General features: G+C 50.2%; 1 protein-coding gene across 1 annotated transcript in view; it reads left to right on the forward strand.

Moving 5' to 3' along the window:
* Positions 1 to 2,979: 2,979 nt before the first annotated feature.
* Positions 2,980 to 27,317, forward strand: part of LOC144671723 (uncharacterized) — a 31,450-nt gene continuing 7,112 nt past the window's right edge. Inside the window, exons 1-6 of the mRNA XM_078533735.1 lie at positions 2,980 to 3,043; positions 6,646 to 6,709; positions 8,803 to 8,836; positions 11,197 to 11,286; positions 14,879 to 14,998; positions 20,415 to 20,616. Of these exons, the coding sequence (XP_078389861.1) occupies positions 2,980 to 3,043; positions 6,646 to 6,709; positions 8,803 to 8,836; positions 11,197 to 11,286; positions 14,879 to 14,998; positions 20,415 to 20,616 (574 nt within the window). The remainder of the gene's footprint in view (positions 3,044 to 6,645; positions 6,710 to 8,802; positions 8,837 to 11,196; positions 11,287 to 14,878; positions 14,999 to 20,414; positions 20,617 to 27,317) is intronic.

A 27,317-nucleotide genomic window follows, 5' to 3' on the forward strand; every position in this document is an offset into this window, starting at 1 on the left:
CGGCCAATTACCACCCCATCAGTCTACTCTCCATCATCAGTAAAATAATGGAAGGGATAATCAACAGTGATATCAAGCGGCACTTGCTGAGCAATAACCTGCTCATTGACACTCAGTTTGGGTTCCGCCAGGGTCACTCAGCTCCTGACCTCATTGCAGCCTTGGTTCAAACATGGACAAAAGAGCTGAACTCCAGAGGTGAGGTGAGTGTCATCAAGGCAGCATTTGACCGAGTGTGGCATCAAGGAGCCCTAGCAAAACTGGAGTCAATGGGAATCGGGGGAAAATACACCATTGTTTGGAGTCATACCTAGCACAAAGGAAGATTGTTGTGGTTGTTGGAGGTCAATCATCTCAGCTCCAGGACATCACTGCAGGAGTTCCTCAAGGTAGTGTCCTCGGCCCAGCCATCTTCAGCTGCTTCATCAATGACCTTCCTTCCATCATAAGGTCAGAAGTGGGGATGTTCGCTGATGATTGCACAATGTTCAGCACCATTTGCGGCTCCTCAGATACTGAAGCAGTCCATGTCCAAATGCAGCAAGACCTGGACAATATCGAGAATTGGGCTGACAAATGGCAAGTAACATTCGTGCCATGCAAGTGTCAGGCAATGACCATCTCCCAACAAGAGAGAATCCAACCATCGCCCCTTGACATTCAATGGCATTACTATTGCTGAAGCCCCCAATATCAACATCCTGGGGTTACCATTGACCAGAAACTGAACTGGACTAGCCATATAAATACTGTGGCTACAAGAGCAGGTCAGAGGCTAGGAATCGTGCGACGAGTAACTCACCTCCTCACTCCCCAAACCTGTCCATCATCTACAAGACAGAAGTCAGGAGTGTGATGGAATACTCCCCACTTGCCTGGATGAGTTAGGGTTAGGGTTAGCTCCAACAACACTCAAGAAGCTTGACACCATCCAGGACAAAGCAGCCCGATTGATTGACACCCAATCCACAGACATTCACTCCCTCCACTACCGACACAAAGTAGTATCAGTGTGTATCTACAAGATGCAGTGCAGGAATTCACCAAGGCTCCTTAGGCAGCACCTTCCAAACCCACGATCACTACCATCTAGAAGGACAAGGGCAGCTGATAGATGGGAACACCACCAGCTGGAAGTTCCCCTCCAAGCCACTCACCATCCTGACTTATATCACCGTCCCTTCACAATTGCTGGGTCAAAATCCTGGAACTCCCTCCCTAAAAGCACTGTGGATGTACTTACACCACATGGACTGCAGCCATTCAAGATGGCAGCTCACCACCACCTTCTCAAGGGCAACTAGAGATGGGCAATAAATTCTGACCCAGCCAGCGACGCCCACATCCCGTGAATGAATAAAAGATTTTGCTCTGAAAGCAGACAGTTACAGTTTTGGTTTTGGTGTGGGCTGGAGCTCACTGAGCTGGGAGAGTCAAAGGAAAGAAATGTTAGTCAGGCCTCTAAAGCAGAGAACATACTAACTTTATCTCACCTCTCTCCTAACTATACTTCAGTTCTGTTGAAGGGTCATGTGGACCCGAAACGTTGACTCTTTTCTTCTCCACCGATGCTGCCAGACCTGCTGAGTTTTTCCAGGTAATTCTGTTTTTGTTTTATACTAACTTTATCGTTCACTGCGTAGAATGCGGATAGAGCTTGAGCTCAGTTGGAATTTGTGAGGGGAAAAGAAGCTGAAGATTTGCCTAGCTTGAAGCTCTAGAGGAAGAAATGTACAGTGGTCCTCAGAGAGTCTTGTGGCAGAAAACAGTTTGCAGTTAGCTTGGAAGCAGACAGCTTGGGCAGTCAGAGAGAACAAGCAGAGAGAAAGCAAATGCCAGGAGCTGGGAATCCGCTGTGGGACCAGCAGCTGTGCAGAAGCTGTGGAAGGACAGAGGGCCATTAGGAACCAGGGCTGTTCCTGAGGCTTAAATCTCTGAGCAAGGACGCAGTGAAGCTCACAGTTGAACTGAAGAGTCCACGGACGTGAGACTTTGAAGAGAATTCATGGCAGAAAGCTAATGGAAGGATCCCCATGACATTTGGTATCTCAAAGAATAACTGCAACACTGGGAAGAAATCATTGTGATTTTGGTGAGGTCGGGAGGGCTGTGGGCTGTGGCATACCTTGGAGTTGGTCCCAGGTAAAGTGAATGAACCTTGTGATGGAGAAGCGAATTCCTGGGGAGAAGTAGTACAGAGTAGAGCTGGGTTTATAGCATAAGTCACTGTAAATCACTGCGATAAGTTAGTGTTATTGCTTTGTTTAATTACGTCTTTTATACAAGAAAGTTTGTTTTTGTTTAAAAATGTGAAATCTTGTGGTGCTGGGTGATGGGTGTGTGTTTGGATGTGTTTTTAAACATGAACTGTCCCTAAAAGCTCATAAGATGATCACTTCTGTCCATAGTGCTCGTGATTTTTGAGGACCTCTGTCAGATCCATTGCTTAATATTAAAATTTAAATTGGGAGATTCCTCATTATTATTAATCCAGTTCAGAAAAGGGTGTTCCAACCAAAACCTTGTGTGGAGTGGGTTAAAAAAAGCTGCTGTGCAGAGGGACAGGAGCCATTCCACAATCTCCACCACTGGAACTGAATTTAAGAACCATCATCACCTAAAAACAGGTGAACTTCCCAATTGGCAGAGCCAGAGGGAAGTGATTGCAGCAAATTTCCTGTTTCAAGCACATCTCTCAGTTTGGAACGAAAAGTTTTGCCGCGGGGGCGGCCTCAGCCAATGGGGGCGCGCATGTTAATTTCAGGCCGGCCAATGGGAGAGCGGCTCTGCCGGCCGGCCCCGCCCCCCCCGCCCCCCCGGGGCCCCGGACTTTAGAAAAAGTTTGGGCTGAAAGTTTGACAAGTGTTGAGGAGGCTGCTGGGGTAGCGAGGGGGGGGTGGGAAAGGAATTAAACCCAGACACACACAGAGAGGCCCTGGAAGCGGAGTGAAGCCAGACTGAGTGCCGGCTCCCAGGACAATGAGTGAGGTGGAGATTCAGCCCGACAGGACCCCTCCCAGCATCGGGGAGAAGAAAGTACTCGGTAGGAAAAAAAATAACGTGGACGGGGCAGGGGATAAACAGCAGCAGCAGCAGTTTCCCAAAACTGACCGACTGGGCTGCGAGGGGGGGAAAGGAGAAAATGTTTGGCAGACTTTTCTCAAGTTTAACCACTTTTAACAGTTGTTCTAGGCACTCTCTCTGTCTTCCAGGTTTTAAACGCTTTATTTCCATATCACTTTTGAACCCTTTTTAAATGGACCTTCTCCAATTTTTAAGGCTGTGAAAGGTAAACATGTTGTGCAGGCGTTTGTAGCTTCGTTTTATTTTCCACCAGCCTTTTTTAAGGCTTATTTCTCAGGGAGTGACATGTTTGAGATCGTTGCTTTTCTTTTCCCCCCCTGAATCCCTTCTTAATCTTAATAAAAAAAAGTGAACTTTGATTTGTTGCCACGGCTCGTGCTCTTCACCCGCCCTCACCCCCCCCCCCCCTTCTTAAAGTGACCTTACACTCTGCTGTCCTGATTTAAAGGGACACTGGTGGGCTTGGGGGAATACAGAGAGGAGGCCTGGAGACTTCTGGCTGCTCCAAAAGGGAGGGATGGAGGAGGTGGGACAGTGGAGAGAGAGAGAGAGATGCTTACTCACTCCACCCCCCCCCCCACCCATTCTTGATGATTAAGCCTCAATCATATCAGAACTACAACAGAGTGAGAAGCCAAATTTAGGCTTTCTTTGTGTTCATGATCCTGAGGGGGTATAATTCAATCTTGCACACAAGCTACCATACACCCTCCGGAGACCATCAGCAATCCATCCCCGGTGTAAACTGTTGGAAAGGGGGGTTAAACTCTTAGAATTAAATTAGAGATTACAGACTAACTGATTGATTGAATTTAGTTTCCTGTGTTTTTGATATTATCCAATATCCAGCCAGGAGTGAAGTATAAACTAGAATCGAATCGAGGGCTTCGGGGTGGTTTAAATATAGAATAACAGATACCTGGGAGTGAGATACAGACTGGAATCTAATTGAGGGGTTCAGGGGTTTATATATACAAAGAACAAAGAAAAGTACAGCACAGGAACAGGCCCTTCGGCCCTCCAAGCCTGCGCCCATCATATTGCCTGTCAAACTAAAACATTTTGCACTTCCGGGGTCCGTATCCCTCTATTCCCATCCTATTCATGGATTTGTCAAGCTACCTCTTAAACACCACTATCGTACCTGCTTCCACCACCTCCTCTGGCAGCGAATTCCAGACCCTCACTACCCTCTGCGTAAAAAACTTGCCCCGCACATCTCCTCTATAGTTTTCTCCTCTCTCCTTAAATCTATGTCCTCTAGTAATTGACTCTTCCACCCTGGGAAAAAGCTTCTGACTATCTACTCTGTCCATGCCACTCATAATTTTGTAAACTTCTATCAAGTCGCCCCTCAATCTCCGTCGCTCTAGTGAGAACAATCGAATAACAGATACCCGGGATTGAGTTACCGACTGGAATCTAATCGAGGGGTTCAGGGGGGGTTTATATATAGAATAACAGATACCTGGGATTGAGTTACCGACTGGAATCTAATCGAGGGGTTCGGGGGGGTTTATATATAGAATAATAGATACCCGGGAGTGAGTTACAGACTGGAACCTAATCGAGGGGTTCGGGGGGGGGGGTTTATATATAGAATAATAGATACCCAGGAGTGAGTTAGAGACTGGAATCTAATCGAGGGGTTCAAGGGGGGTTTATATATAGAATAACAGATACCCGGGAGTGAGTTACAGACTGGAATCTAATCGAGGGGTTTGGGGTGGTTTATATATCGAATAATAGATACCCGGGAGTGAGTTACAGACTGGAATCTAATTGAGGGGTTCGGGGGATTTATATATAGAATAACAGATACCCGGGCGTGAGTTAGAGACTGGAATCTAATCGAGGGGTTTGGGTGGTTTATGTATCGAATAATAGATACCCGGGAGTGAGTTACAGACTGGAATCTAATCGAGGGGTTCGGTGTGGTTTATATCAAGAATAACAGATACCCGGGAGTGAGTTACAGACTGGAATCTAATCGAGGGGTTCAGGGGGGGTTTATATATAGAATAATAGATACCCAGGAGTGAGTTAGAGACTGGCGGTTGAGTGCCAGTGATTGTGATTTTATTTAAAATGGAATCCGAGTGTAATTTCCTGGCGTGATTACAATCTCGATTATCTTTAGCTGCACCTTTAGTTTGTTGTTCTTCGTTCCCACTAGAAAATCGGTGATTCCAGTCTGCTGGTATATTTCCACCCCGTTTGATTTATCTTCAAAAGATTTCTAGGAATGACCTTTGCTGCTTGAAGCAACCTGCTGTCCTAAAACTTTTCCCAAAAGCCACAGTTACGTCCTTGACCAATGGTTCAGTCATGTGACTGTTACCATGTGACTGAGTGAATGGGAGGTGCCTTTCTAAGATGGCTGCCAGGCATGTGTGACAGGCTAAGCCTGTTTAATTAGGCCCCAAACATTCCATAGTGTCCCCTTGTGAAAAAGAATTGCTAATAGAATCTTAGAATCTAATTTTAAACTTTTTAAAAAAGGAAACTTGTAAAACTAAAATTATAGTAATTACTATGCAGCAACCAGAGAGACCATTCCTTGTGGTGCCAACTGGTTGCTGAAGATGTCAAGTGTACTTACATTGCATGCTCCTCCTTCATGGTCACCTGGTCTCTGTAGCTGAGAAAGAGTGACTGTATCCTGTAACCACATGTGCCCATCAGGGGCCATGTGAATGGTGTGATGGGCTCTGGTGGGGGGAAGTGGGGGTGGTGGCTTCTATACGTTTGAGTGGGTTTTATGTTCTAAATTTGCATATTGAATGTAAGACCTAGGAGCAAGAGGAGGCCATTCAGCCCCTCTAATCTGATCTGCCATTCAGTTAGATCATGGCTGATGATCTACCTCGATTGCACTTTTGTGACAAAGGCTGAGCTGGGTGGTGTTGCGATGAGGCCAGTTGGGTTTTTACAATAATGTGACTTTTACTGTTAATTTCCCAGATTTTTAAACTGCATTCAAAGAGCCCAGCAGGGATTTGAGCTCAGTCTTTGGATGATTAGCTCAGTCATACGACGACTACGTTACTGGACCCCACTTCACAGCCAGTAAATAGCTTCTGAGGTGTAGCGGCTGCTAGTAATTTGGGGAAAGGGGGCAGCGAATTGGGACCGCAGCCACTGAACCCAGTCATCAGGTCATTCGTCTTTGTTTTAAACGATACCTGTAGGAGCTGGCTGCACAGAAACTGGCTGCAGTTTCCCCCTACATTACAGCAGGAGCTGCACTCTGATCATTGTCAAATGTTTTGGGATGTCCTGATGTATGGAGAGGTGCTGTGTTCTTCCATCTCCAGCACCTCCCCCCCTGTTTAATGTCTTTACTTTTCAGCTGAGTATCTATATTTAACCTCTGTTATAAATGATATGTCTCACTTGGCCTGTCTGCTGCCTCTTGTGAGAGGGCATTGCCTGTGAAGTGAGGTTGGTAGGGGGGGGCAGTGTTGGGGAAATAAATCTGGTGCACCCTTTGGGAATAATTGTGTCTTGAAATCTTTTTCTCCCAATTCACACCCTCTCTCTCTCTCTTGCTTATCACAGCTACAAGTGTTCTCGGTACTGTGAAGTGGTTTAATGTCCGAAATGGCTATGGATTCATTAACAGGTAATTTCTTTTTCCACCACCCCCCTCCCCACCCCACCCCACCCTGCCAGTCCCAGATTCCATTTCCCCCCGCTCTCCCCTATGGCTGCTGAAGACAGGTTCCATATTCTCTATCTTTCCATATTCCACAATATTAAGAGGAGTCAATAAGATGGGTAGAGAGAAACTATCTCCGCTAGTTGCTGAGCTTAGGACTATGGAGCGCAATCTTCAAACTTCACGCCAGGCTTTTCAGGAGTGACATTGTGAAAGGCTTCTACACAAAAAGGGTGGTAGAAGTTGGAACTCTCTTCCACAAATGACAATTGCTAGATTCATTCATTTTCGACCTGAGATTGGTAGATTTCCCTTAACACCGAGATTATTAAGGGATATGGGGGTAAAGGCTGGGATATGGAGGTTGCTGATCAGCTAAGATCTCAATGAAAGGTGAAACAGGTGAGGGGAGCTACATGGCCTCCTGCACCTATAGGGTAGTAATGGAGGAGAATGGGAGAGGGCATCACCACCTTCTCAAGGGCAATTAGGGACAGGCAATAAATGCTGGTCTAGCGTCCCATGAATGAAAAAAAAATGACACCTAATGTTTCTCTGTCTTGCCTGTGAATTTTATTGTTGGAGAATATTTCCTCCTTTATTTTCCCTTGCGAAGTGCTGAGTCCCATTGTGGGCTCTCGATCTCCATCTGCATTCTGGCCGGGGTAAGCTAACTGAGCACAGGCCAGGGATCCTGGCAGACTGGCTCGGTCCTGGTGTGGCACAGTTTCTTATCTGCTGATGCCGCACCCTTTCAGTGATGTGGGAGAGAGAGTTCTCCTGTGTTGCTCCACTCCTGAGTCACCCACTTGCTCCCTGTGGGCAGGGCTGTCCTGATAGAAGCAACTGGCTATATAGTATTTCCAGCCCAGAAACAGGCCATTCGGCCCACCTGCTCTGTGCTGGTGTTTCTGCTCCACACGAGCCTCCTCCCACCCCCCTCTTCATCTCCCCCTATCAGCCTATCCTTCTATTCCTTTCTCCCTCATGTGTTTATCCAGCTTCCCCCTTAAACGTATCGATACTATTCACCTCGACCACTCCCTGTGGGAGCGAGTTCCACATTCTCCCCCTTCTCTGGGTAAAGGAGTTTCTCCTGAATTCCCCATTGGGTTTATTAGTGACTGACTTATACTGATGGCCCCGAGTTCTGGTCTCCCCCACAAGTGGAAACATCTTCTCTACATCCACCCTATCGAAACCCCTTCAGAATTTTAAAGCCCACTGTTGGGTCAGGCCACCTTCGAGGGATGAGCCCCAGCCCTGTCTGACCGTTAAAACCCCTTGCCTCGGACCTTCTGCGGTGCCGCTCTCTCCGTTTTTATGATCTGAATATTTAAGCGATACGTGGCCCTGCCAGTGTTGCTATGATGACACAGCTTTAGACAAGTTGGCAAAGTTTGCCGGTGTTTCCATGGTAATAAAGCCTGAGGTATTCGCCTATGTCAGCCCAGCAGTTTAGTAGGTACAGAAGGAGGGGAAACTCCACACTGCAATCAAAAAAAAACGCTTGCATGTTTCCTCTTTATTTAACCTTTTTTGAGCAGTTTTTGGTATAAGTCCATCTGTACATGCTGTCGATCCCAGAGAGCACTCTCCATTTTGTCTGCACCTCCCCACTTCCTCGCCCAGTAATTTGGACTGTCCGGCTCAAACGTGGAGCCAGGTCCCTGTTTGTTTCCCATTCCGTTGTTGGATGTAAAAGATCCCATGACCACTCTTCCAAAGCAGAGTAGCTGAGTTGCATCCTGAGCAATATTCATCCGTCAACCAAGAACGCTTTTAAAGATTAAAAAGCGGGTTTTGTTATTGCTGTTTGTGTAATATGGCTGTCGTGTTTCATACATTAGAGATTTTAAAAAAAAAATGACACCTAATGTTTTTCTGTCTTGTAGCTGAGAAAGAGTGACTGTATCCTGTAACCACATGTGCCCATCATTGGTTGAGAAGGGTTTTGGAATGACCTGAAGTGTGAACGCTGTTATAGACTTATAGAATTTGGGTGTGTGTGTGAAATTATTCTTGGCCTTATTTCTACCCTCTTCCTTCTCTTCCAGGAACGACACAAAAGAGGATGTCTTTGTTCACCAGGTATGGTTTAAACTGTTGTCTCTCTTTTTTTTATTGTTACTGACTTTTATCTCGAAGGTTATCCAACGACCTTTACAGCGGTTTGGGCTCCGCCCTTTCTGGGGCCTAGCACTAAGGCTTCTCCAGAGAAAAACAGGCTTTGGAACATTTCCAGCACTTTCTCCGCCTAAACTTACCCGAGCAGAAAATAGTGTCGATTTCTTCTTGTTCCACATGATGGGTAGTTAGCAAGTAGGGTTAATGAGAGGAAAAGGGATGTGACACTAAATGCAGTACAAGATCAAATGGTTTTGAACTGTAACTGTGTTTGATGGGGACAGTGTGGAGGAGCTTTACTCTGTATCTAACCCTGTGCTGTACCTGTCCTGGGAGTGTTTGATGGGGACAGTGTGGAGGAGCTTTACTCTGTATCTAACCCTGTGCTGTACCTGTCCTGGGAGTGTTTGATGGGGACAGTGTAGAGGGAGCTTTACTCTGTATCTAACCCCGTGCTGTACCTGCCCTGGGAGTGTTTGATGGGGACAGTGTAGAGGGAGCTTTACTCTGTATCTAACCCCGTGCTGTACCTGTCCTGGGAGTGTTTGATGGGGACAGTGCAGAGGGAGCTTTACTCTGTATCTAACCCCGTGCTGTACCTGCCCTGGGAGTGTTTGATGGGGACGGTGTAGAGGGAGCTTTACTCTGTATCTAACCCCGTGCTGTACCTGTCCTGGGAGTGTTTGATGGAGACAGTGTAGAGGGAGCTTTACTCTGTATCTAACCCCATGCTGTACCTGTCCTGGGAGTGTTTGATGGAGTTTGGAGGCTGAAACATAAAATAATCTGTTTCATGGTTCTGACATATTTCTATTTTTTAATAAACACTTTCCTTGATTTTATTTCTTATGTGCATCTTAAGACCGCTCCTTCTGCCCTGAACATTTCCTCTTGACCATGCTCCCTTTCCCTTTGCCCGCCACTCCATCTCCCCACACCCCGGGAGAGGGGTGGTCCTACCCTCCCCCTCGGGGACGGACTCCTGCTGATTTTCTCCCTAGCCAAGCCTGGCTCACACCGAGACGGAACCCAGCCAAGGCGCCTTGGATTTGGGGGAATCTGTTCCCCTGGGGTCCTAGCTGAACAAAGCAGTCCTTTAGCACATTATTATCTCACCCGTGGGCAGGAATGAGGGGATCTGGTTAACTGTGGGTTCTTTTTCTTCCTCCCTGATGTTGGTTTGAGGAAGGAATGTTGGTCAGGATACCCGGGAGAGCTCCCAGCCTCTATCCGCTCCCTGTAGTGGGATCTTATCCTTCAGCTCTGAGGCACAGCTGATGGTGGGGACGGGGGAGGGGCAGTGGGGAAGCTCAAATTTCGCCATCCATCTGGAGGATGGTTCATCCAGTGACGTGGCACCTCACTGAGCTGGTCCTGAAGTGTCGGCCTGGATTAATGGGATGAGGAGGAATTATTGGGGAATGGAGAGAAAACCAGTACGATTGTGCTCCCAATTCTTCTCCAGTCATTCCTAGTGGATGTTGTGTGCCAGTATTCAGGGTATGGAGAGGATGGGGATCGACTGTGAAGGCTCTTGAAGTCAAATAGCTTGTTGGCATTACATGGTAGCTGGTCCACTTGTTGATGAGCTGGTGATCCCTTGTGGAACCTGGACTCCAAGTTCTCTCCAAGGCTAGCCGACGTCTTCCAGTCTCTCTCTCAATTTGAACTTCGAGTGCCCTATCTTGCACCAATTCCCATTTGCCCGTCACCCTCTGTACCAGCTGAAGAGCACTGGCTCCTGGTCTGGCAACACCTTGATTTTTAAAAAAAATTGTTATTTAAATCTCTCTGACCTTGCCCCTCCCTATCTCTGTAACCTTCTGCGCTCCTCTAATTCCGGCATTTTCTCCCCTGCCTCCTCCCCCCCCACCTGATTCCCATCGCTCCGCCATTGGCAGCTGTGCCCTCAGCTGCCTGGGTCCCTAAGCTCTGGAATTCCCTCCCTGAACCTCTCCGCCTTTTAAGATGCTCCTTCAAACAGACCTCTGACCAATTTCGCGATCACTGTCCCCTAATATTTCTGTGCCTCGCGCAGGGCCACTACATTAAAGGTGTTAGATCAATGCAGGTTGTTGTACCCCGGTACGAGTTTCCACGATTCTGGTGAAAGTTGAGGTCTGCCTGTCAGAAAGCAAGCTCTTGTGTACACAGAATGGGGTTAACCTTGATCAGTGAGATTTGCTGTCCAGGCTGTGCGCCAGTTTTATGTTGTGACTGGTGCAGGGCAGCTTCTTGGGCAATGCTGTGTTATTTAACTTCTGCTCAACTCTTCAAACCCCCCCCTCTTTCCCTCTGTCCACTCCCACCCCATCCCCCGGCAGACAGCCATCAAGAAAAACAACCCTCGCAAGTACCTGCGAAGCGTCGGAGACGGGGAGACTGTGGAGTTCGATGTCGTTGAGGGTGAGAAGGTATCGTTTTAATTTTCCTAATTCCTTTTTTGAGACTGGGTGCAGTGTACAGGTGTTCCGATTCCCTCTGGTAGCCCGCCCCGAGTGACTGTACCGCTGCCCTGATTTGGGCGTGGTCGGCTATTCAGTTACAGTGGGCATCACGGCTGCCTGATTTGCCGGCAGATAGTAATCCCGATTTTGAGGGAGCGGGTATTCTTCTCCCAGGTTCCCCCACAGTCAGCACATCCCATTCATTCTGAGCTTGCTTTATTTCTATTCATTAATGGGTTGTGGACATCGCTGGCTAGGCCAGCATTTATTGCCCATTCATAATTGCCCTTCAGAAGCTACTGCCTTGAATCGCTGCAGTCCCTGTGATATAGGAACAGTGAGAGTTGTAGGGCTGGAGGAGGTTACAGAGATGGGGAGGGGAAAGGTTAGAGATTTTAAAGACAATTTTGCTGTTAGTAAGGGAGTTCCAGGATTTTGATCCAGTGACAGTGAAGGAACGACCGATATATTTCCAAGTCAGGATGGTGAGCAGCTTGGAGGGGAACTTCCAGGTGGTGGTGTTCCCATGTGTCTGCTGCCCTTGTCCTTCTAGACGGTAGTGGTCGTGGGTTTCGAAGGTGCTGTCTAAGGAGCCTTGGTGAGTTGCTGCAGTGCATCTTGTAGACACTGCTGCTACTGTGTGTCGGTGATGTAGGGAGTGAATGTTGATGGATCATCCGCTCGGCACTTCTGGCTGAAGATTGTAGCAAATGCTTCAGCCTTATCTTTTGCACTGATGTGCTGGGCTCCTCCATCATTGAGGATGGGGATATTTGTGGAGCCTCCTCCTCCAGTGAGTTGTTTAATTGTCCATCACCATTCACAACTGGATGTGGCAGGACTGCAGAGCTTAGATCTGATCCGTTGGTTGTGGGATCACTTAGCCCTGCCTATCATTTGTTGCTTATGCTGTTTGGCACGCAAGTAGTCCTGTTTTATAGCTTCACCAGGTTGACACCTCATTTTTAGGTATGCCTGGTGCTGCTCCTGGCATACCCTCCTGCACTCTTCATTGAACCAGGGTTGATCCCCTGGCTTGATGGTAATGGTAGAGTGGGGGATATGCCGGGCCATGAGGTTACAGATTGTGGTTGAGTACAATTCTGTTGTTGCTGATGGCCCACAGCGCCTCATGGATGCCCAGCCTCGAGTTGCTAGATCTGTTCGAAATCTAACCCTCTTGGCATGGTGGTAGTGCCACACAACATTGAGGATACCCTCCAGCATGTTAAGATGGGACTTCGTCTCCACAATGACTGTGCAGTGGTCTCTCCTACCGATACTGTCATGGACAGATGCATCTACGGCAGGGAGGTTGGTGAGGATGAGGTCAAGTATGTTTTTCCCTCTTGTTGGTTCCCTCACCACCTGCTGCAGACCCAGTTTAGCAGCTATGTCATTTAGGACTCGGCCAGCTCGGTCAGTAGTGGTGCTACCGAGCCACTCTTGGTGATGGTCACTGAAGTCCCCCACCCAGAGTATATTCTGTGCCCTTGCCACCCTCAGTGCTTCCTCCAAGTGATGTTCAACATGGAGGGGCACTGATTCATCAGCTGAGGGAGGGCAGTACGTGGTAATCAGCAGGAGGTTTCCTTGCCCATGTTTGACCTGATGCCATGAGACTTCATGGGGTCCGGAGTCGATGTTAATGACCTCCAGGAAAACTCCCTCCCGACTGTATACCACTGTGCCGCCACCTCTGCTGGGTCTGTCCTGCCGGTGGGACAGGACATACCCAGGGATGGTGGTGGTGGTGTCTGGGACATTATCTGTAAGGTGTGATTCCGTGAGGATGACTATGTCAGGCTGTTGCTTGACTAGTCTGTGAGACAGCTCTCCCAATGTTGGCAATAGCCCCCAGATGTTAGTAAGGAGGAGTTTGCAGGGGTGACAGGGCTGAGTGCTGAAGTCGATACCTGGTGGTCCGTCCGTTTTCATCTCTTTTGCACTTTCCAGCAATTGTGACACAACTGAGTGTCTCGCTTGGCCATTTCAGAGGCATTTAAGAGTCAACCACATTGCTGTGGGTCTGGAGTCACATGTAGGCCAGACCGGGTAAGGATGGCAGATTTCCTTCCCGAAAGGACATTAACGAACCGGATGGGTTTTACGACAATCGACAATGCTTTTTCATGATCATCATCAGGCTTTTAATTCCAGATTTATATGAATATAATTTATATGCCATGGTGGGATTTGAACCCATGTCCCCAGAGCATTGGCCTGGGCCTGTGGGTAACTAGTCCAGTGACAATACCACTACACCACTGCTAGCTCCACCCTGCAGCCCGGAGGAGGGAGGGTGTTTTGGGGGGAAATGCCAATTTGAGTAGGTTGCCCTGTCCTGGGTGGTGTTGAGTTTGAATGTTGCAGCTGTCCATGTCTCGGGTATCTGGGGCTGAGCTTTCCAGCCGGGGAACTGATGGGCAATGATCTGGAATGTTCTGCTGCCACCACCACACCCAGCCTCACCACCTCTCACCTCCACCGTCTCTGGATGAGTCGCCCTCTCTGAGGTCGGAGAGCATCTGTTCAATCCCACTGCAGTGACTTGGGCACACGATCTGGGTCGCCCATTCCCAGTGCAGGGATGAAGGGACGTTGAACTGTCAGGAGATGCTATCTCCCGGGATGAGCTGTTAAATTGAATCCCATCTAGCCCCTCGGGTGAATGTAAAAGCCCAATGTTCCTGTTGGAAGCAGAGCATGGGAATTCTCCTTGGTGTCTTGGGACTGATACTTATACTCCCAACTGACATACCGTATGAATTTGAGTTAACTGGTCATTGTTATGTTTGTGGGAGCTTGCTGTGCACCAATTGGTTGTTGCGTTTGCCTGCATTACATCAGTGACCACACTTTGAAGATATTTCATTGGCTGTGAAGCACTTTGGTGCATCCTGAGGTCTGAACAGTGCTACATCATTGCAAGTCTGCAGAGCGATTGGCTATGTCTGAGGGGGTGTGGTTTTGTTACATAGCAGAGAGGGCCCTTTACCACCGCCTCTTTTCACCACCCCACCCCGCCCCCCAGCCCCGTCTCCCTTCTACCTGCCCCCAAAACATTGGACGAGAGGCAAATCTCTGGCTCCTCTCCATGTACCTGACCACCAAACCTGACAGAGGTGCTCAAAATCCTGAGGGGTCTGGGCAGAGTCGATGGGGAGAAACTGTTCCCATTGGCGGAAGGATCGAGAAAGAGAGAGGCACAGACGGTGAGGCGATTGGTAAAAGAAGCAAAGGCGACACGAGGAAAAGCTTTTTCACACAGCGAGTGGTTAGGATGTGGGATGTGCTGCCTGAGTGTGGTGGAGGCAGGGTCAATCCTGGCTTCCCAAAGGGAATTTGATAACTATCTGAACGGAGAGAATGTGCAGGGTTCTGGGGAGAAAGTTGGGGGGTGGCACTAGGTGAATTGCTCCTTCAGAGCCAGCAAAGGCACGACAGGCTGAATGTGCTGCAGTAATTGTACGGTTCAACCATGTCAGGAAAGGTAGGCGAGGAATATCAGACGATTTCCCCTCATGGTCTCTGTCTTTCTCCTTTCGATGCCACATAGGGAGCAGAGGCCGCCAATGTGAGTGGTCCAGGGGGAGTTCCAGTCAAAGGGAGTCGCTATGCTCCAAACCGTCGCCGCTTTCGCAGAGGCTACTTCAGACGTCGGGGTCCAGTAGCTCAGGCAAGTGAATCATTGATCAATACCGGAGCGTGGAAATAGCAACCCTTCTATCCTATAGCAGACCTGTTAACTTCACTTCATTCTACTGCCTTTGTTTAATGTCCCAATGACCGGACTTGACCTGACAGGAACCTTGGCAAAATTAAAAGCAAAATACCGCGGATGCTGGAAATCTGAAACAAAAACAAAAATTGCTGGAAAAACTCAGCCGGTCTGACAGGGTCTGTGGGGAGGAAGAGTTAAATATTTCGAGTCCGTATGAGTCGTCTTCAGAACTAAAGAGCAGGAGGAATGTGGTGAAATATGTACTGTTTAAAGGGGGGTGCGTGGGACAGGTGAAGCTGGATAGAGGGGCCAGTGGAGGCAAAGGAGAGGTGGCAAAAGATGTCATAAGCAAAAGGTGGGAAGGGGTGTTAATGGTGGCGATACTGGCTAAAGGAGTTGCTCATGGTGACATAAAGAGTAGGAAGCAGGATGAGCGACAGATGGCCCTAGTGGGGAAGGTGTGGGGGAGAAAGATTGAAATAGGCTAAAAGATGGGGATAAAACCATGTGGGCATGAGAGCAGGGTGGAGTGTTGAAATGGCAAGTGACAGGGATGTCTGGGTGATGCTCGCAGAAGTAAAGGGGCAGGTGTTGCACCTTCTGCGTTCGCATGGCGAGGTGCCGTGGGAGGGGGTTTAGGTGTAGGGGGTGCTGGAGGAGTGGACCAGGGTGTCACGGAGGGAACGATCCCTGTGGAATGCCGCCGGGGGAGGTGAAGGGAAGATGTGTTTGGTGGTGGCATCATGCTGGAGTTTGCGGAAATGGCGGAGGATGATCCTTTGAATGCGGAGGCTGGTGGGGTGATAAGTGAGGACAAGGGGGACCCTATCATGGTTCTGGGAGGGAGGAGAAGGTGTGAGGGCGGATGCGCGGGAGATGGGCCGGACACGGTTGAGGGTCCTGTCAACCACAGTGGGTGGGAAACCTCGGTTAAGGAAGAAGGAAGACATGTCAGAAGCACTGTTTAGGAAAGTGGCATAATCGGAACAGATGCAACGGAGGCGAAGGAACTGAGAGAATGGGATGGAGTCCTTACAGGAAGTGGGGTGTGAGGAGCTGTAGTCGAGGTAGCTGTAGGAGTCGGTAGGCTTGTAATGGATATTGGTGGACAGTCTATCACCAGAAATTGAGACAGAGAGGTCAAGGAATGGAAGAGAAGTGTCAGAGATGGACCATGTGAAAATGATGGAGGGGTGGAAATTGGAAGCAAAATTAATAAATTTTCCCAGGTCTAGACGAGAGCATGAAGCAGCACCGAAACGATCATCGATGTACCGGAGAAAGAGTTGAGTAGGACTGGAACAAGGAATGTTCCACGTCCACACCCAGGAATCTTGGAAGCTCAATTCACTATTTCTGTTTTGCCGAAGGGCCCCAGATGTTTCGGCGGGTGATGGGGACTTCACCCAGAGAATGATGGAGGCTGTTTGGCCCATCATAGCAAAGCACAGAATGCAAGAGAGGGACTGGTCCAGCGAGAGGCTGCCCTTGGCATGTGCAGTGTCAGGAGGGGAAAGTTGCTGGTCAGAATAACACACGGTGGTGCCCACAATATTCCAGGGTCTGCCCACCCAGTGGGCACTAAGGTGGCCTGAATTTACACAGTGAATTACAGAGGGGCACAGATCGAGGGGAAAGTATCAGCCAGAGGCACATTGGGCTGAATGGCTGCCTTCTGTGCTGTATCATTAAGAGTTCAATTCTCCTCTTCTCCTGGATTCATTGTGGGTGGAGAAATGTATGTGGGCTCTCTGCCCTCATTTCAGGTGTGATTGTTAATCAGGATTCCTAAAGCTGAATGTTGTTGATGCCAATGACATGTGGGAGCGAGTGTGGAGAGCAGGTGGAGGGTATTGTTTGAGTTTAGTACTGTTCATTGTATTTCCAGCACAGAAACAGGCCATTTGGCCCATCTGCTCCGTGCTGGTGTGTTTGCTCCACACGAGCCTCCTCCCACCCCCCTCTTCATCTCCCCCTATCAGCGTATCCTTCTATTCCTTTCTCCCTCCTGTGTTTATCCAGCTTCCCCTTAAATGTATCGATATTATTCACCTCGACCACTCCCTGTGGGAGCGAGTTCCACATTCTCCCCACTCTCTGGGTAAAGGAGTTTCTCCTGAATTCCTCGTTGGATTTATTAGTGACTGCCCCAAGTTCTGGTTCCTCCCCTTCCCTCCCTCCCCTCCACCCCCCACCCCCACCCCAACCCCACCTCACCCACAAGTGGAAACATCTTTTCTACGTCTACCCTATCGAAACCCTTTAGAAGATTGCAGACCTCCAGAACTTGCCGCGCCCCTAGCCAAGCTGTTCCAGAACAGCTGCAACACTGGCATCTACCCGGCTATGTGGAAAATTGCCCAGGTATGTTCTGTACACAAAAAGCAGGACAAATCCAACCTGGCCAATTACTGCCCTATCATGATCATCAGTAAAGTAATGGACGGGGCCATCAACAGTGCTATCAAGCGGCACTTGCTTAGCAATAACCTGCTCACTGACGCCCAGTTTGGGTTCCACCAGGGCCACTCAGCTCCTGACAAAGAACAAAGAAAAGTACAGCACAGGAACAGGCCCTTCGGCCCTCCAAGCCTGCGCCCATCATATTGCCCGTCAACTAAAACATTTTGCACTTCCGGGGTCCGTATCCCTCTATTCCCATCCTATTCATGTATTTGTCAAGCTGCCTCTTAAACATCACTATCATACCTGCTTCCACCACCTCCTCTGGCAGCGAATTCCAGACACTCACTACCCTCTGCGTAAAAAAACTTGCTCTGCACATCTCCTCTAAAGTTTTCTCCTCTCACCTTAAATCTATGTTCCCTAGTAATTGACTCTTCCACCCTGGGAAAAAGCTTCTGACTATCTACTCTGTCCATGCCACTCATAATTTTGTAAACTTCTATCAAGTCGCCCCTCAATCTCCGTCGCTCTAGTGAGAACAATCCGAGTTTCTCCAACCTCTCCTCATAGCTAATAACCTCCAGACCAGGCAGCATCCTGGTAAACCTCCTCTGCACCCTCTCCAACACCTCCATATCCTTCTGGTAATGTGGTGACCAGAATTGCACACAATATTCCAAGTGTGGCCTAACCAAGGTTCTATACAGCTGCAGCATGACTTCCCAGCTTTTATACTCAATACCCCTGCCGATGAAGGCAAGCATGCCATATGCCTTCCTGACTACCTTATCCACCTGCGTTGCCACTTTCAGTGACCTTTGGACCTGTACATCCAGATCCCTCTGCCCGTCAATGCACTTAAGGGTTCTGCCATTTACTGTATAATTCCTACATGTATTAGACCTCCCAAAATGCATTACCTCGCATTTGTCCGGATTAAACTCCATCTGCCGTTTCTCCGCCCAAGTCTCCAACCGATCTATATCCCGTTGTATCCTTTGACAATCCTCTTCACTATCTGCAACTCCTCCAACCTTAGTGTCGTCTGCAAACTTACTAATTAGCCCAGTTACATTTTCCTCCAAATCATTTACGTATACTACAAACAGCAAAGATCCCAGCACTGATCCCTGCGGAACACAGGGCCATTCAGCTCCTGACCTCATTACAGCCTTGGTTCAAACATGGTCAAAGAGCTGAACTCCCGAGGTGAGGTGAGAGTGACTGCCCTTGACATCAAGGCAGCATTTGACCGAGTGTGGCATCAAGGTGCCCTAGCAAAACTGGAGTCAATGGGAACCAGGGGGAAAACTCTCTGCTGGTTGGAGTCATACCGAGCACAAAGGAAAATGGTTGTGGTTGTTGGGGGTCAATCATCTCAGCTCCAGGACATCACTGCAGGAGTTCCTCAGGGTAGTGTCCTTGGCCCAACCATCTTCAGCTGCTTCATCAATGACCTTCCTTCCATCATAAGGTCAGAAGTGGGGATGTTCGCTGATGATTACACAATGTTCAGCACCATTCGCAACTCCTCAGATATTGAAGCAGCTCATTGTCCAAATGCAGCAAGACCTGGACAATATCTAGGCTTGGGCTGACAAGTGGCAAGTAACATTCGTGCTACGCAAGTGTCAGGCAATAACCATCTCCAACAAGAGAGAATCCAACCATTGCCCCTTGATGTTCAATGGCGTTACCATCACTGAATCCCCCACTATCAACATCCTGGGGGTTACCATTGACCAGAAACTGAACTGGACTAGCCATATAAATACTGTGGCTACAAGAGCAGGTCAGAGGCTAGGAATCCTGCGATGAGTAACTCACCTCCTGGCTCCCCAAAGCCTGTCCACCATCAACAAGGCACAAGTCAGGAGTGTGATGGAGTACTCCCCACTTGCCTGGATGAGTGCAGCTCCCACAACACTCAAGAAGCTCGACACCATCCAGGACAAAGCAGCCCCGCTTGATTGACACCCCATCCACAAACATTCACTCCCTCCACCACCGACGCACAGTAGCAGCAGTGTGTGTACCATCTACAAGATGCACTGCAGGAATTCACCAAGGCTCCTTAGACAGCACCTTCCAAACCCACGATCACTACCATCTAGAAGGACAAAGGCAGCTGATAGATGGGAACACCACCACCTGGAAGTTCCCCTCCAAGTCACTCACCATCCTGATTTGGAAATATATCACCGTTCCTTCACTGTCGCTGGGTCAAAATCCTGGAACTCCCTCCCTAACAGCACTGTGGGTGTACCTACACCACATGGACTGCAGTGGTTCAAGAAGGCAGCTCACCCCCACCTTCTCAAGGGCAACTAGGGATGGGCAATAAATGCTGGCCCAGCCAGCGAAGCCCCATCCTGTGAATGAACAAACTAAAAACAAACCCCTCAGGTTGCCCATCAGCCTCCTCTTCCCTGGAGAAACCCCCCCAGCCTGTTGGATAATTTAATGTCTCAATTGTCTATAATCCTGCACAAATCTTCATTGTGCCTGACGTGCCCACGGACTGTGACACAGCCTCGTGTGAAGTGGTTGAGGATGACTGGTACTCCAGACTGGCACCATGGAGGGTGAAGGTTGTGGATTGTCGCTCTTGTTTCTATGCACTGCGGTTTAATGCTTGGGCTCTGGGAGGATGGGGGGAAAGGCACAGAAACATGAGGCCGTGACGAGACAATGACCAAAGTGAAACTGTGTGCCTGGCTGTAGTTTTCATGTGCTACTTCATTCAGGTCTTGCAGTCGATTAATGTAAGAATTTACCTAACCCCACGTTGTACCTGTCCTGGAAGTGTTTGATTGAGACTCCGCTCCTTTCCCAGCCAGCTCCGTACTGATGGGGCAGCAGTGGGTATAAATCTCTCCGCTATTCCCCCCCCTATTCCCTGCTTGTTGATGGGGAAAAGCCTTTGGTTTCCCTCCTGACTGTTGAAAGTTTCTGTTCCCCGCAGGGTAACCAGCCGGTGACACAGGAGGCAGCAGAAGGTCCTGACGAGAGGCAGGAGGGTTTGCTGGAGATGGGTGATGGTCAGCAGCGACCCGCCAACCAGCGCCGCCGTCTCCCCCCTCCCTACTTTTACCGGAGCCGCTTCCGGCGTCGGCCTGGACCCCCGACCTCTCCTCAAGATGGAGAGGGGGGGGCAGTCAGTGTGAGTGAGCGCCGGGGGGAGTGGGGGGGGCGGCAGCAGGGGAGGGGAGTGGGGGGGCGGCAGCAGGGGAGGGGAGGGGGGGGGGCGGCAGCAGGGGAGGGGAGGGGGGGGGCGGCGGCAGCAGGGGAGGGGAGGGGGGGGGCGGCGGCAGCAGGGGAGGGGAGGTGGGGGGGTGGCGGCAGCAGGGGAGGGGAGGGGGGGGGTGGCGGCAGCAGGGGAGGGGAGGGGGGGGGCGGCGGCAGCAGGGGACGGGAGGGGGGGGGCGGGGCGGCAGCAGGGGAGGGGAGGGGGGGGGCGGGGCGGCAGCAGGGGAGGGGAGGGGGGGGGCGGCAGCAGGGGAGGGGAGGGGGGGGCGGCAGCAGGGGAGGGGAGGGGGGGGCGGCAGCAGGGGAGGGGAGGGGGGGGCGGCAGCAGGGGAGGGGAGGGGGGGGCGGCAGCAGGGGAGGGGAGGGGGGGGCGGCAGCAGGGGAGGGGTGGGGGGGGGCGGCAGCAGGGGAGGGGTGGGGGGGGGCGGCAGCAGGGGAGGGGTGGGGGGGGCGGCAGCAGGGGAGGGGTGGGGGGGGCGGCAGCAGGGGAGGGGTGGGGGGGGGCGGCAGCAGGGGAGGGGTGGGGGGGGCGGCAGCAGGGGAGGGGTGGGGGGGGGCGGCAGCAGGGGAGGGGTGGGGGGGGGCGGCAGCAGGGGAGGGGTGGGGGGGGGCGGCAGCAGGGGAGGGGTGGGGGGGGGCGGCAGCAGGGGAGGGGTGGGGGGGGGCGGGGCGGCAGCAGGGGAGGGGTGGGGGGGGGGGCGGCAGCAGGGGAGGGGTGGGGGGGGGGCGGCAGCAGGGGAGGGGTGGGGGGGGGCGGCAGCAGGGGAGGGGTGGGGGGGGCGGCAGCAGGGGAGGGGTGGGGGGGGGCGGCAGCAGGGGAGGGGTGGGGGGGGGCGGCAGCAGGGGAGGGGTGGGGGGGGCGGCAGCAGGGGAGGGGTGGGGGGGGCGGCAGCAGGGGAGGGGTGAGGGGGGCGGCAGCAGGGGAGGGGTGGGGCGGGGGGGGAGAGGGAGAGGGAGGAGGGGGGCTGGCTGCTGCTGCTGCTGTTTGAGTTGGATTTTTAAATGTTGCTCAGGTGCCTTTCACTGATGGAGACGTCCCCCCTGGTAACCCCCTCCTGGTCCCACCTTCAGAGTGAGGCCTGTGCAGTGGGGAGGGTCAGATAGTTTGTGCTGAGCCCTCCTGCAGCTGGGTTGTTTGCAGTTGCCCTTGAGCACCCCCCCCACCTGGCCCCTGCCCAGGCCCCTGCCCCGCCCCCACCCAGTGGTGTGGATGGATGGACTGGGACCGAATCCATTAACATGTTCCTTCCCCATCACCACTTGCTGCATCCAGCTCCTGGACAGGCTGGTGTCCTTGAGGCTGTAACCCCGCAATGTGGCCCACTGGGATGGTCAGGACAGAAAAAGCCCCTTCGTCCTTTCTCTGCAATTGCCCGGCCTGTGGTGTAGAGTGAGAAATCCCTGTCCTTGCTCCATGAGTCCAAGGGGTCTGCAGCACAGAAAAAGGCCCTTCAGCCTATCGACTTGGCCAAACAAGTACCCAACTATTCTAATCCCATTTTCCAGCACTAGGCCCATAGCCTTGTAAGCCACGGGCATCGCAAGTGCATATCCAAATACTACTTAAATGTTATGAGGGTTTCTGCCTCTACCACCCTTTCAGGCAGTGTGTTCCAGATCCCCACCACCCTCTGGGTGAAAAAGTTCTTCCTCACATCCCCTCTAAACCTCCTGCCCCTTACCTTAAATCTATGCCCCCTGGTTATTGATCCCTCCACCAAGGGGAAATGTTCCTTCCTGTCGACCCTATCTATGCCCCTCATAATTTTATATACCTCAATCATGTCCCCCCCTCAATCTCCTCTGCTCCAGGGAAAATAACCCCAGTCTACCCAAAATCTTCTCATAACTAAAAATCTCCAGCTCAGGCAATGTTCTGGGAAATCTCCTCTGCCCTCTCTCGAGTGCAATCACATCCTTCCTATAATGAGGAATCCAGAACTGCACGCAGTACTCTAGCTGTGGCCTAACCAGTGTTTTATACAGTTCCAGCATAACCTCTCTGCTCTTATATTCTATGCCTTGACTAATAAAGGCAAGTATCCGATATGCCGCCTTAACCACCTTATCTACCTGACCCGCTACATTAATGGACCGGTGGACATGCACACCAATCTCCCTCTGATCCTCGGTACTTCCCAGGGTCCTACCATTCATCGTGTATTCCAGTGCCTTGTTTGTCCTGCCCAAGTGCATCACCTCACACTTATCCGGATTAAATTCCATTTGCCACCCGTCTATATCCTCCTGTAGTCTAAGGCTATCCTCCTCACAATTTACCACCCCACCAATTTTCATGTCATCCGCGAACTTACTGATCAACCTTCCTACATTCAAGTCTAAATCGTTTATATATACCACAAACAGCAAGGGACCCAACACCGATCAATGTGGAACCCCACTGGACACAGGCATCCAGTCACAAAAACACCTCTCGACCATCACCCTCTGCTTCCTGCCACACAGCCAATTCTGGATCCAATTTGCAAAATTGCCTTGGATCCCATGGGCTCTTACCTTCGTTATCAGTCTCCCATGCAGGACCTCATCAAAAGCACAGCAGGGGAGCCATTTGCATTGTTTATGGGTTGTCAAATATGGCTTTTTGTCCCAGCCACATATCCAGATCCTGGGCCTCGAGAGCATGACCCTGGGGTCACCAGGTGAGGTGGTTGGGCCTCTCTCTGCCTCTGATGAGATCAGGACCAGGCCGTGAGCGGGATTGTCTCCGAGCAGCAGCCTGAGTGTTTGCTCAGCTGTCCCTTGTCTTGACTTCCTTCCCCCTTCCCAATGCCTGAGCTGTAGACACCAGTGATGGCCCTGTATCTAATCTCCCATTTGTGCCCCGCTCATGAACTTTAGCTAAGATGTTTGGGGGTGGCGGGGGGGGTTGGGGGTGGAATGGGGATGGGCGGTGGGGGGGTTTGAGGCGGGATGGGGTCACTGTAACTGGATTGACCACCCCAGATTATGAAGCAGGGGCCTGGTCCTGTTCCTGGGGTGATGTCGGTCACTGCTGCATTTGATAGTTGTGCTGAAATTGGTGCATAAACACAGGAGGAGGCCATTCAGCCCAACATGCCTGTGCCAGCTCTTTTGAAAGAGCGATTCAATTCGTCCCGCTCCCCCCCCCCACCCTCCACCGGCTCTTTCCCCCACGGTCCTGTAAATTTTTCCCCTTCAACTCTTTCTCCAATTCCCCCTTTTGAAAGTTCCTGTTGAATCTGCTCCCACCGCCCTTTCAGGCAGCGCCTTCTAGATCACAACAACTCCCTGTGGGGTGGGGGGGAAAGAATTCCCCATATCTCCCCCCCCTCTGCTTCCTTTCCCGATTCTCTTCAATCTGTGTCCCTCTGGTTACCGACCCTCCTGCCACAGGAAACTGTTTCTCCCTAACTGCTTTATCAAACCCTTCAGCGTTTTGAACGCCCGGATTAAATCTCCCTGGCTCTTTTTAAAAAAAACAACCCCAGTTTCTCCCCATAACGGAAATGGAAAAGTAATAAATTGTCAAGAAAATGGCCAGACTTTATCATATTAAATCTTCCAATTTATCTACAGGGTACAGCAGGGGGATGGGACTGAGTGGCTTGCTCCTTGAGAGATAGCAGTTTTTTTTATTCATTAAGACCATAAGACATAGGAGCAGAAATTAAGCCATTCGGCCCATCGAGTCTGCTCCGCCATTCAATCATGGCTGATAAGTTTCTCAACCCCATTCTCCCGCCTTCTCCCCGTAACCTTTGATCCCCTTACCAGTCAAGAACCTATCTATCTCGGTTTTAAATACACTCAATGACCTGGCCTCCACAGCCTTCTGTGGCAATGAATTCCATAGATTCACCACTCTCTGGCTAAAGAAGTTTCTCCTCATCTCTGTTCTAAAAGGTCTTCCCTTTACTCTGAGGCTGTGCCCTTGGGTCCTAGTCTCTCCTACTAATAGAAACATCTTCCCCACGTCCACTCTATCCAGGACTTTCAGTATTCTGTAAGTTTCAATCAGATCCCCCCCTCATCCTTCTAAACTCCATCGAGTATAGACCCAGAGTCCTCAAACGTTCCTCATATGTTAAGCCTTTCATTCCTGGTATCGTTCTCGTGAACCTCCTCTGGACCCTCTCCAGGGCCAGCACATCCTTCCTGAGATACGGGGCCCAAAATTGCTCACAATATTGTAAATGTGTTCTGACCAGAGCCTTATAAAGCCTCAGCAGCACATCCCTGCTTTTATATTCTAGTCCTCTTGAAATAAATGCCAACATTGCATTTGCCTTCCTAACTACCGACTCAACCTGCAAGTTAACCTTAAGAGAATCCTGGACTAGGACTCCCAAGTCCCTTTGCACTCCAGACTTCTGAATTCTCTCCCCATTTAGAAAATAGTCTATGCCTCTATTTTTCCTACCAAAGTGCATGACCTCACACTTCCCCACGTTGTATTCCATCTGCCACTTCTTTTCCCATTCTCCTAACCTGTCCAAATCCTTCTGCAGCCTCCCCGCCTCCTCAATACTACCTGTCCCTCCACCTATCTTTGTATTATCTGCAAACTTAGACAGGATGCCCTCAGTTCCTTCATCTGGATCATTAATGTATAAAGTGAAAAGTTGTGGTCCCAACACTGACCCCTGCGGAACTCCAGTAGTCACTGGCCGCCATCCTGAGAAGGACCCCCTTATCCCCACTCTCTGCCTCCTGCCACACAGCCAATCTTCTATCCATGCTAGTACCTTGCCTCTAACACCATGGGCTCTTATCTTACTGAGCAGCCTCCTGTGCGGCACCTTGTCAAAGGCCTTCTGGAAGTCCAAGTAGATAACATCCATTGGCTCTCCTTTGTCTAACCTACTCGTTACCTCCTCAAAGAATTCTAACAGATTTGTCAGGCATGACCTCCCCTTGATGAAACCATGCTGACTTTGCCCTATTTTATCATGCAATTCCAAGTATTCTGAAATCTCATCCTTAATAATGGATTCTAAAATCTTACCAACGACCAAGGTCAGGCTAATCGGCCTGTAATTTCCCGTCTTTTGCCTCACTCCCTTCTTAAACAGGGGGGTTACATTAGCGATTTTCCGGTCCTCTGGGACCCTCCCTGACTCCAGTGATTCCTGAAAGATCACCACTAACGCCTCCACTATCTCTTCAGCTATCTCCTTCAGAGCTCTGGGGTGTAATCCATCTGGTCCAGGTGATTTATCCACCTTCAGACCTTTCAGTTTTCCTGGCACCTTCTCCTTGGTAATGGCCACCATACTCACCTCTGCCCCCCGACTCTCTTGAACTTGGGGGATGTCACTTGTGTCTTCCACCGTGAAGACTGACGCAAAGTACCTATTCAGTTCCTCCGCCATTTCTTTGTTCCCCACTACTACTTCTCCAGCGTCATTTTCCAGCGGCCCAATGTCCACTTTTGCCTCTCTCTTACGCTTTATATATCTAAAAAAACTCTTGCAATCTTCTTTTATATTACTGGATAGTTTACCCTCATATTTAATCTTCTCCCTCCTTATTTCTTTTTTAGTTGTCCTCTGTTGGTCTTTGTAGGCTTCCCAATCCCCTGGTTTCCCACTGCTCTTCGCCGCATTGTATGCTTTCTCTTTAGCTTTTATGCTGACCCTGACTTCCCTTGTCAGCCATGGTTGCCTTGTCCTCCCTTTAGTATGCTTCTTCTTCCTCGGGATGAATTTTTGCTGTGTCTCCCAAATTACTCCCAGAAACTCCTACCATTGCTGTTCCACTGTCTTTCCTGCTAGGCTCATCTCCCAGTCAATTCTGGCCAGCTCCTCCCTCGTGCCTCTGTAGTTGCCTTTATTCAACTGTAATACCGTTACATTTGATTCCAGCTTTTTCCTCTCAAATTGCAGGGTAAATTCTATCATATTATGGTCACTTCCTTCTAAGGGTTCCTTCACCTTAAGCTCCCTTATCAAATCTGCCTCATTACACATCACTAAATCTAGAATTGCCTGTTCCCTAGTGGGCTCCACCACAAGCTGCTCCAAAAAGCCAACTCGTAGACATTCCACAAATTCCTTTTCTTGGGATCCACTACCAACCTGATTTTCCCAGTCTACCTGCATATTGAAATCCCCCATGATCACTGTAACCTTGCCTTTCTGACACGCCTTTTCTCTCTCCTGGTGTATCTTGTGCCCCACATCCTGACTACTGTTCGGAGGCCTGTACATAACTCCCATTATGGTTTTTTTACCTTTGTGGTTCCTCAACTCTACCCACACAGATTCTACATCATCTGACCCTACGTCATTTCTTGCTATTGATTTAATTTAGTTTCATTTCTTACTAACAAAGCAACCCACCCCCTCTGTCAACCTGCCTATCTTTTCGATAGGATGTATATCCTTGTATATTTACCTCCCAGTCTTGATCCCCTTGCAGCCATGTCTCCATGATGCCCACCACATCGTACCTGCCAATTTCAATCTGCGCCACAAGCTCATTGACCTTATTTCGTATACCGCGTGCATTCAGATACAACACCTTCAGTCCTGTATTTCCCGTCCCCTTTCTCATTGTCGTCCCTTTATCTGATGTACTTGAAGTTAGATTCCTCGCCCTTTCCAAACACTCTGTCCTATTTTGTGTTCTGGAG

This window comes from Cetorhinus maximus, chromosome 34 (assembly GCF_964194155.1).
Source record: "Cetorhinus maximus chromosome 34, sCetMax3.hap1.1, whole genome shotgun sequence".
Lineage (NCBI taxonomy): Eukaryota > Metazoa > Chordata > Chondrichthyes > Lamniformes > Cetorhinidae > Cetorhinus > Cetorhinus maximus.